The sequence below is a fragment of the Haliotis asinina genome, chromosome 7, assembly GCF_037392515.1.
Source record: "Haliotis asinina isolate JCU_RB_2024 chromosome 7, JCU_Hal_asi_v2, whole genome shotgun sequence".
Classification (NCBI taxonomy): domain Eukaryota; kingdom Metazoa; phylum Mollusca; class Gastropoda; order Lepetellida; family Haliotidae; genus Haliotis; species Haliotis asinina.
This window is the reverse complement of record NC_090286.1, coordinates 53352555-53363766: the sequence shown is the minus strand read 5'-3', so window position 1 is coordinate 53363766 and position 11212 is coordinate 53352555. Positions and strand designations below refer to the sequence as shown.

Sequence of the window (11212 nt, the reverse complement as noted above, 5' to 3'; positions counted from 1 at the left end):
GTCACATGGAGACCATCGAGTGCGACCATATCAATCCTTGCAGTTAAGCAGACAGTAGGAGGGTTTCAGTTGTGCACAGGAACGTGATACACTGTATCAGCAACATGTGGCATCGCCAGGGTAATTAGGATCGTAAACCCATGTCCATGGGCAAACACGAGCTAGTTCATGTGTGGTGTCTTCGCTTCATATTTAGTCAAGAAGGTTAAAAGTTGAAAAAAAACAACAACGTTCCACGGACTCGCAACGACATTGTGACATGGTCAGATGATAATTGTGTAACACTTTCTAATACGACAAAACAGAGCAGGAAGACGTTGGATAATCACAGCTGAATAATCAAAATGGTTGTAATGAATGGTACCAATCACACGTGCAAGCATTATCACCCCAAAGAAGGTCCGATTGAGCAATGCTTTCAGTCCGACGAGGATTTAATGAACTCCATCTACACTTTCATCTATCCCAAACCCCATGAGTGGATATTTACCATACTGTACATATTTGTATTCATATTCGGAGTGTCTGGAAACTTCCTGGTTTGCTTTGCGGTGTGGAGGAACCGACTGCTGAGAACAACTACTAACTATTTCCTTGTGAATTTGGCCGTGGCTGATTTTCTAGTAATTGTCCTCTGTCTTCCGCCGTCGTACACTCAGTCGATTTGGGAAACGTGGTTCTTGGGCAATGTCATGTGCAAAGTGGTCGAATATTATCAGGTAAGTACATACTTGCTGTACATTTCGCTGAAATATGAATTAGCTCATGTTATAGTTTTTGTCAGGTTTCGTAGAAACGAAACAGATTTGATCATAAAGCTTAACACATACCCTTCATTATTTTTTCTGCATTTCGGTACATGCTGAACGATGTGGAGTTGAGGGATTATTGCATAACATATTGTGTGCTGTTTTCGCTTCAAGCAGCTGTTTATAGTACCTGTTCGATACATGCATGTGTTTTCATGTTTTAAAGTTATACACATATAGCATAGTGTTGGTGTCATTCAGAGTACGTGTGTTCCATGCACAATATGTACTCTCCAAGCCATACAGAATGACATGTCCGGCCGTCATTAAGCCAGCCAACTTATGTCTGTTGAGAATTTACTCTTAGCCTCTGATTAAAGTTATGTCAGAATGTCGATACGTTATCAAAAACTGGATGACATCATTTGTCGCCATGAGTAGCATGCTCGGTGTGAAGAGGCTCGAGACAAGTCTTTGAGATCCTCTTTACTTCATCTGAATGTCCCGTATTTGTTTCAGAAACACATAACAGTGAATATGTCTTGAGTACGCATAAAATGATTTATGTATTTTATTGATGTGTTTATCTCAATGCCATCTCACATGCTTAGTCGTACTCATGCACGCATGGGCGTGGGCGTGCAGTTTCGAGGGTTTCACAGGTTCCCTTTAATCCGACCGTTTTATTTCAAAAATTAAGTACGAAATATTCGATCATCTCAGGAAACGAACTTTGCGCTCATTGAGGCCGACATGCCTTGTACAAATTCATTTTCCTGACGTGTTTGCCATTTTTATACAGAAAAATCAAATTTATCTACAAAATGGAAGTCGAGTAAACACATGCACTGAAGATCGTTAACTGCGCGTCAATACAAAGTCGGGCTAGCCAGATAAAGCGTATGATTGAAGAACACGCCATGCGTGGCTGAGATGGGAACTTGCTCAACAACAGCGGACAGAATCCTTGGCGCTGTCCTCGCTATACATCTAATGCACGTAGCCCAGGACAGGGATTTGATGCCGATGTTTATGAAGAGTCACGAAGGATCGCCTGCCATGGGGGCGGTTGACGTAATTAGATATGATTGTCTTGGCTGTCACTGCACGGCTTAGCTGGGGATGTGGTGACAGACAGCGTCTACTGTTACTGAGGACAAGGAATATAAAAGTGACCATTTACATTTTCATAAAACTATATTTGCTCGAAGCAGAGACAGATGTATGATTCAAATGTGTGAATGTGGTGTCTCCGTGAATCTATTAACAAATGATATTAATAATGATAATACTAGTGTCTGTATGTATTGCGCCTAAATGTCATGCATTGCATGCTCGTCAAGGCGTTAGCTTCTGAGCTCTGTGGGAAGGGAGTTCCAAAGATTTGATCTGCTCAAAGTTTTCAGTTACACGAGGACACCTGAAGCTGAAACTGGCTGCTGGACACCTACTGTCTTGGAGGGGTATACACACAGACATCGTCTTTCAATAACTGTGCAGCTTTTCCGTAGACACACTGGTATGTCAATACAGGCACTTTAAACTCAATCAGCCCTTTAACAGGTACCCATAGGAGCTGTCTGATTATTGGTGATGTGTGAGGTGACACCATAGCTGGCACCATCAGTAAGAAATTCAAAGGCATGTGAATTGATCAAATGATAAAATCTCGAAGTGAACATATGATACAAGCCAAACCATACGATACCTTTTTTGTCAGTGACCTGTGTAACGTGCACTTGTCTACCATACAGTGTTCGAATGTCCTTGAATGTTGGAACCTTGAATAAACAACCTCTGTGAAAGACCTGTATGACGTTCTTTGAAATCGCAAGTAAAAGGGCAGGGTCTACTGTACATTACTTCTAATGAAAAATAGTCACGAGAGGCTGGACTTATTGACATATTGTTAAGCATAAAAGGACGTATGACAATCGGAAAGATGAAGTCAGTCCTTATACCGTACAATCTTGTGGAGAGTCATTTGCCATCCGAATCTGAACGCACGTGTCTATATATGACAAAGAATTTTGTCAATCGTCCCCTCTTTCCCATATGTGGAAGACAATTGGTTATTTGATGGTTAATTGATACCAGATTATCGATATATGGGCATGCCATTGTAAATAAGCGTGTTTGCCGATACGTGATGCACCCATACAGAACTGTGATTATCATTTAATTAGTTTGATGAAAGTTCAGACCTTGATAAACCTTGTAGGATTTACATTTACACCGGAGACAATAATTATGTTTTATGCATGTTCACAATCTGCCATCCTTTGTCTGAATATGAAGGACAACATATTTTGAATGCATGTATTCGCATTTCGACAAAGAAATAGTTTCGTAAAAGCCGAGACTGCTTCAAAACGTCCGACTATGATATTTTTTTCTGTTTGTCGGTGTCTCAATACACCATCTGTGATTTGTTATCGTTTCAAAACCAACATTGCTTATCATACATTTATCACACATTTAGCAACCATTATGATTTTTTTTGTGTGAAACGAATTGGTTAACTTTTAAGAACCAATAATCTATGGGCATGTATACATGTGAAACTTTTTTAAACTTCGCATGTCGCATAGGTTTCATTACGGGGATAGGTGACAAATGCTTGCGCCAATGACATATGTTCATTTGTACTGATCTTTGCGTTCACTCCTGGTCACATGATGCTGTATAGAAGGGGCGGCAGTCGGGCCTGATACAGTCTATCAAATTAGTAGCAAACGTTTCAAATGTGTGGCATTTCGGGGCTATAAGACTTTCCAATACGGCTATGGAACTGGTACTAGCATTTTCTTGTCTCTACCCCGTCGTGACTGAAATGTCTTGGAGGCATGCAAATAACAACTGAAAAAATATGAGAAATAATTATTTGAACATTGCTACCATTTAAGTTACGTTACGAATACCCTGTCGTCGCATCTGCGCGCAACGTGTAATAAAACTGAAATATCATATCATGTAAGAACTGCATGTGACACACACACAAGTGGGGAAATACCACTCTCTAATACATTTCAGTTTGGCTTGCGTGACGGTATGTCGGTGTAATAACCCAAAATATGTGCATGTGCAAGTTGCCGGAATTAAAAAAAGTGTTACTTCTCGACTGTTGGGCAGTCGTATGGTTAAGGTTGCAATGACACCCATTGACTCATGTCAATAAGATCATCTCATGACATAACTTCACTATTAAGATCTGCTCCCATCATCAATAAGGAAATCATTTATTATAAAAGGAAGGCAAATATAACCCACGATTAAGACAGCCAGCCCTTTGGAATGCGTTTCGTGAAGAGCGTGAAGAGAACATTTCCACAGGCAGAAACGATTTAGATGAACAGTCAACATCAGTTTCGGGCTGTGATTTAATGGTGTCACACAATGTTCACAGACGAATAAGGTTTTTGACTCGTACCTACAAATGGCAGGAAAAACTGTAGGTTACGTAGTGGGAAACACTGACACTGGTCGAGAACTCTTGACTGCAGTGTCATGGTGCTTGTTCATTATGATTGGAAATTTGACGGGCTGTCTAAACCCTGTATCCCATCCTTGTTCAGTTTGCCAGAATTGCAGACATGTACAACTGCAAATCAATGTTACTGTATCACTCCGACTAGAAGGCAAACGGGCGTATATACTGGCCCTACCTTCCATTTCGACGTGAACAGTTTAACCTACGTGAGTTGGAGGACGAGACCATCTTTCACAAAAATACATAACAGAAACGGTTAGAGTTTAGTCAGTGCCTCATAAAACAACAACAAACAAACAGTAAAATATAAAACAATAAAATATATCATTATTCACTCTGTCTCGTTTCGCCATCTCGAGAACAATGCTGTTCCTTGTTTATTTGTTTGTTGTTTAAGGTCGTACTCAGCAATATTCCAGCTATATGGCGGCGTTTACAAAATATCACAAACTGCAATACCAGTTTTTAAATAAACAGCATCGAGTATCCATTTCATGCTTGTTTACTTTTCAGCCACATTCAAACAAGGGTGTATACTTCTTATGCCCGTCAGTTTATATCATATTAGTTTCCAGTCATCAGGGATCTGATAGGCGCACTCCATTATTGGATCATACCCTGATGTGATCCATCAGTATCAGATTAGAATTCGATTATCATATTGAAACTTTCCTATTTGTGTTCATGCGTCGATATGTATCAGTGTCTGGAACATGTGTTCATGAATTATGTATACTATTCTAGTGTTGTTTAAATGATAATAGCTCATATTCAAACAAGGGCAAACTAGTGTAAATTATTTTCCCACAACCTGTTCATCAGGCCAGTTCAGTTTTCACAAACGTTTATAATGTCAGACTTCGGCAAATGAATCATTTGTGTTTGATTTTTTGTATTATCAAAGGAAGATGATTCATACTGACCTTCTCACTGACAAGCCGATGCGTCATATACACTATCAAATCTGCAACTCACATACCAACAGAATATTCATCTCCTGTTGACTGTTGTCCGACAATGTCAGATGTCACAACAGAAACTACAACGTCCGATGTACACGAAGATACCTTTAGGTTGTGTGTGAAACTCCAAGATAGAAGTTTATCGACTCTGATGGGAATTATATCAAATCAACGATTCCTCGGTTGGGCGTTTCTGGGCTATTCCTTGCCCATTCGTCATCCACCTTACGAAGGGGCAATGAACAGCTCACAAACGTTGTATAAATACTAAAGAAGAAATTGGCATACATAACATTTTGTCTCATATTAGAATCCCTGCTTCTAAATGTCGCTCAACAACCTCAAATTAGTATAGTATTGCATTTAATACATACAATGGTCTAGTATATGGTATCAAGCGTAAGCACACGGGTGTCGTATATGCTTAGGAAAATTGACTTGCAAAGGAAATTATACACCAAAGTTTGATGATGGCCAAATGAAATGTGTAATATTTCTCCTTCTGTCAGTACTGGGTGAAGTTTATTGCTCTTTTCCGGATTGAAATGATATTACCCATTTAACAAAATGCCTCAAACACTGTATACAATAATAGCGTTCAGCATCTTCTTAAGGCAACGCGAAGTGGGTACTCCAAAACAAATTATGCTTGACACTATTTAACACTGCACGTCGACATTAGGACATCACAACGCGGACATGTATTATGAATCGAACTTCTATAGAACAGAAGTTGTATTGGCCATAGAACAGTGTGAAAACAGCCCACCCAGTGAAGTATGTCTCGGTAAAATTTACATAATGCAATTAGTATACCATTATGTTATTATTATGTGACGCCCCTAACAACCGACGACTGTTATTCAGTTGCTAATGGGAATATCTCAGAGGAGACGTAGTGTGATACAATAAGGAGGTTCACATTATCATTTCGAAAAGTACTTTCTAAAACATCTAGTTCATTCGCAAAGCCTCTGGCGTGATATCACATTGCTCGAACTGTCGACGGACTGTAAATATCATATTATGAACACAATTTTAGAAGTAACAACATCTTGCAGCATCGTTTAGTCATTACACAAAGAGACATTTCATTGTTAGATTGCACATCAAGGGAATCCTCTCTTACATGATACACCATTTGACCTCTTAATACTCCCGTCAACGCAGTTCATGCTGTATTGATATTTGTATGTCGAGTTCGCACGTATAACAAGACAAATGTCATACACATTAAGGTTTGTTTTTGATTGCGCTCCACCAACTTTAAGGTTAAGAACCTTGTCTATCAAGATACGCTCTTTGCATCCTCATTTCATCAGTGTATTCCATAAGATCAAGAGAAACTTTCTAAGGTTTAATGTGGGTCCGTCACTGTCATATCAAACTGGCATCCTTCAGATGCCCACAGCCAGATGCTGTAAAATGCTAATCCATCTTTTGATGTATGTTCCTAATTACGTGGGCATATGTGACCTTTGACGGCAAATAAGAATAAGACTACGTAGGCATTCATACGACGTCGATTGGGAATGAGTGTGCATACGAAAACAGTATTTGTCTTGGACTGATCCAATTGATGAAATAACTTGCCCTTCATACAAAACTGAACACATATTCCAGCACTATTATTATGGATGTCAGCGGAAACGAAATTAGTCGAGGAGTTTGACAAAGAAGCAACAGCTATGTAATAAGGATTGAACCAACAAAAACCATCAGCGAAGGACAGTTACCATGTTGAAGAATGAGGACTATGATTTATGGATATACAACTTCTTTTATTCAGTGAATGCGACGTTCCGACATAGATACTAATGTATCTATTCATTCTTCATCTACTCAATTTCTAGAATGCCTATCAAAGTTACAATGTTCAAAAACAAGTCCGTCGTGTTGTTCTTTCTTGGATAGGTTCGGTGTTATGTCAGTATACAGTTTACTACGTGTGTAAAATTATCTAATAATAACACCTAAATATAGCATTTCTTCTCCTCTGAAACTGGCGTTTACAAAGTACTCTTGTAATTAAACAAAGCTAACACATTACATTCCGATTTGTTATAAAAGTATTCTAAAACTTGAAATGTTTACGAAATCTTTACTAGAAAAAACGCGAAAACCTGCGTACAGAAACAGCCATTGATTATGTTCATCAGCACCTGTGGTCCTCCATTCTGAGGATAAAAGTTAGTGCTCTCTTGATGAGTGTGGTATAAAAGATAAAGATGGGCATTAACTTCATTGCTCGTGCCCCCTGTGACTGAAATTACAACTTCGTACTGAAAGTTGATGATATGGTCAATTCTGTCAAGTCATCAATTCGCCCTCGCGGATCGAAAGCTTATTAAGTACGGGCCACAGCACTATATTCCAAAATAGGGGTATTACACGGATTCCGTAGCGCAAGAGCTACGATGTGGCATTTGGACGTCAGTTAGCAATTACGTAGCAATGAATTTCCATTTGTTTCTTACTGCAACGTAGGTGTAACTGAAATAGGGAACATCGTTTTTTTCTGGATGTTAACTCTATATCTAGGGTCCATGCAGGTAGCAAAACTACCCTAAGTCCCCATGGTCCTTAGCATGGTGATCTACCAGGACGTTTAAGTTGCTATTAATCTAGTCCCATTCTATATTGTGCTGTCCCAATAAACTCACATTTCTTCTACTCTATTAACCATTACATATGAACGACTTGTGGTTAGTCTTAAGCGGAACACCAAAAGCACTCAGAAAGGTCACATGCAACCAAAACATAATTAAAACACAATTGTCACTTGCAGATTGTGAAAAAATCCAAATAAACTAAACCATAAGCGTACAATCGCGAATCAAAAGTGCAATATTTTGCACTTGGGTTTACTTCCCTCGAAACGAAGCACCTGGGAGACCGAACCCGGTCAGGGCGGGTGGGTGTGCACTCAAGTGTAACGAAAACTTTCCAGTGGCTGGTTCATTCATTCTTTGTTTGTATATAGAGATGATCTGTTTGCTTGGCATTACAGGTATGGTGAGAATTGAGAAGGTAAGATTTTTATGGATAACAACGTCTTATCTTGTATATGATACGACGTTTCGTTATGAAGTCATATACAGCCGCGAAGCAAGAGTGATAACAGTATAAGAATCCATACCGAAACGTCGCATCATGTACAATAGAACACTTTGTTATCCATGAAAACAAATACAGAGATCTTGGGTTTTGTAAATACATGACCTTTGCATTTTCGTTCGATCCAATTATCAAATACAGTGGAAGCCCTCTAAACCGGCATGCGTTGGGACCGGCAGAATATTCCAGCATAGCGAGCATGCCGGTTTAGCGAACTTTTCCCTTTTCAAAGTGAGAATGATATTCCGTAATCCACTGCGCAATGCACGTTCCGCTAATCTTCTAATCGCTAAGTCACCTTGACATGGAAGACGCCAAGTAATTTAATTAGTCAAGTGACACACGCCGCTCACCAATTTACCTCACCTACAACAGCTGGTGAAACCACTTTTTTTCCCACAGCGCTGGAGGAAATTAAATGAATCATTTGAACTGTGATTTCGCAGGCTTTTTTTCATCGCGTTATTTTTTTAACTTATAAGTTCAAACTGCATTTTTGATAATTTGTTTCTGTGAGTGCCTGCCGTAAGGTATCAGAATCAGCAAAGTTGTGTTTTGCGTTGAATGTAACCTTTAAAAGGCCTTTAAAAAACGTAACCACAGACAGGCCACGTAACTCTGTCGCCAGAGCAATGCAGCGAACCGCAGTTATTTCATGAGCGGAATGATTTTCAGTTAGTTGGATATAAAATGTGTAACAAGTTCGTCAATTTGCTGATTTCTCGACGTCCACAAGGACATGCCGAATCGCTGAGTTGCCGTCAACTGCTGTCACGTTTCGGGTGGTGGTGTCACCATGCACAGATTTACATCGGACTCCTCAGTTCGTACTAATGGGTTGCTTGTGAGTGCGAGACGAGCGTTGTGGAAGCCTGTATGTATTAAATCGTCTCCATGATGGAAGATGCTATTTAGATTTGTTTTCATCGAGTTATCAAAACATCAAAACTACTTACTAGTTGTAGTAAATGATTGATGACCAAAAGGATTTTGGATGACACAACTTGTAACGTAACGATTTCTTCCTAGGAAGGGAGGTTGTGGTCGAAGTGACATTAATATTAAGTAGTTCCATACTGACTCTCACCTTGCTTCCAAGGGTGAAATTGTAATGTTATAGGCACTGTCATGCAACTCCCATAGACCATCAATTAAATACATAATTTACTACCAGTTGAAAGTAGTTTTGGTTTTTTTGTGGACTCGGTGGAGACAATTCTAAATAGCATTTATTCTTGAAGACTGAAGAATGTTCGTGACAGGGCGCCGTCATTTCTTAAAATCGTGTCATCAAAGTTAGGTTTGATTCTAAAGGTAGTTTGAGAATCGGTTAGGTTATGGTTTGTTTTCATCGAGTTAAAATATCAAAACTGCTTTTTACCCGTGTTTAGATATGTTTTTGAATCATGATCAAAACGATATTGCATGACACACTTGTAACAGAACGATTTATAACCATTATGACAACAAGCGATTTTGACAGAATCGTCTATGGACACAAGCTGTATCTCGTAAAATAAGACAAGATTAAATAGCAGTAGGTTGTGAAAACATAGAGCTTTCATGTTTTTGAAAAAAAACAGTTGTCACTATTGCAGGTTTAGACAAACCTATCAACAAGATACTGCGGAAATGTAAATAAATACTATAGCAACTCTTATAGCTATACCTCACATTACGTCATGGAGACGCACCCCTGTGATTGGCTGAGAATGGTGCACGGTGGCCCAAGAGGTTGTCTTAAGGTAATTAAATGTCGAAGAGAGTAGTTTTAATGACAGGGTGTCATTTATAACGATGTCAATAGATCATGTATGAATATGTACCCCTTAGAGTATTTGTGATCGTTAATAATCGTTACAATCTATATGAGTGATATGTTTGTAACAACAGATCTTACAATCTAAAGTCACTATATACAGGTCACTTATTAATTACCATATTATATTTGCTATCACTAGGTTTTCAGTCGGGCCCACCGACTTGGTTGACACATATTATCGTATCCCATTTGTCTTGATCGATGGATATTGCCTGGTCCAGACTCTATTATTTACAGAGCACCTTCATGTAGCTAGAATATGCGGCGTCTAACAACAAAAATAAACAAACGAGGTTGCTGATGGTGTGATAACATTTAACATATAAAAGGTTTTGGATGTTATAACGGTTTTACAAATAATTCGTCCAGACAGAGAAACTCACGCAATGTGTGGGAAATATTTTGTCAAGGAATACGAAATAATTAAACGATAAGAACTATGTGGCGTTGCATACACTTCTTTCATGAAGAGTATTATAAACAACAACTTTCTGCGTCTTCAGTAAGAAGCTGATAACGTGATTTCATTTATTTGTGTTCACTGATGACAGATTAATTATTTTATGCATAAATAAGCACGTACAATAAATCAACAAAAGCCAAAAGATCATTCCATATATGGCATAGAAGCTGAAACCAAGTAAGAACAAGATATGTGTGTTTTGGGTTTTTTAGAAGCTCAAACAAATATATGCGAATAACTTACAAAGCCCTTTCATATTCATAAGACGTTACGGTATCAACAGAAAGCTGCGTCCAGTGCACGATTTTGACTAAACCAAAAGCATGTTTTTTCCATTTACAGGATTAATTTTGATATCGCGTGTTGACAAAAGGTAAGTGTGTTCTGAACACCTAAAACGTGACAATATAACGCCAGGGAACATTACGACTTGAAAAAAGTACTACGTGTTTGTATTTTATTGAGCTTGTCATACGACTGGGTTGGATGAGCACTTGAGTTCTTTTGATTCAAGCAAGTGATTCTCCATAAAGAAAGACTATTTATTTACCTGTAAACGTCAGGCACACAGCTTGAACAAAGACAACATCTGGTACAGTATGAAATTCA

General features: G+C 38.8%; 1 protein-coding gene across 1 annotated transcript in view; it reads left to right on the top strand.

Annotated features, from left to right (window-relative positions):
* Positions 1 to 344: 344 nt before the first annotated feature.
* LOC137291755 (orexin receptor type 2-like) overlaps positions 345 to 11212 on the top strand; it is a 144935-nt gene continuing 134067 nt past the window's right edge. Inside the window, exon 1 of the mRNA XM_067823263.1 lies at positions 345 to 719. Coding sequence (XP_067679364.1) covers positions 345 to 719 — 375 coding nt within the window. The remainder of the gene's footprint in view (positions 720 to 11212) is intronic.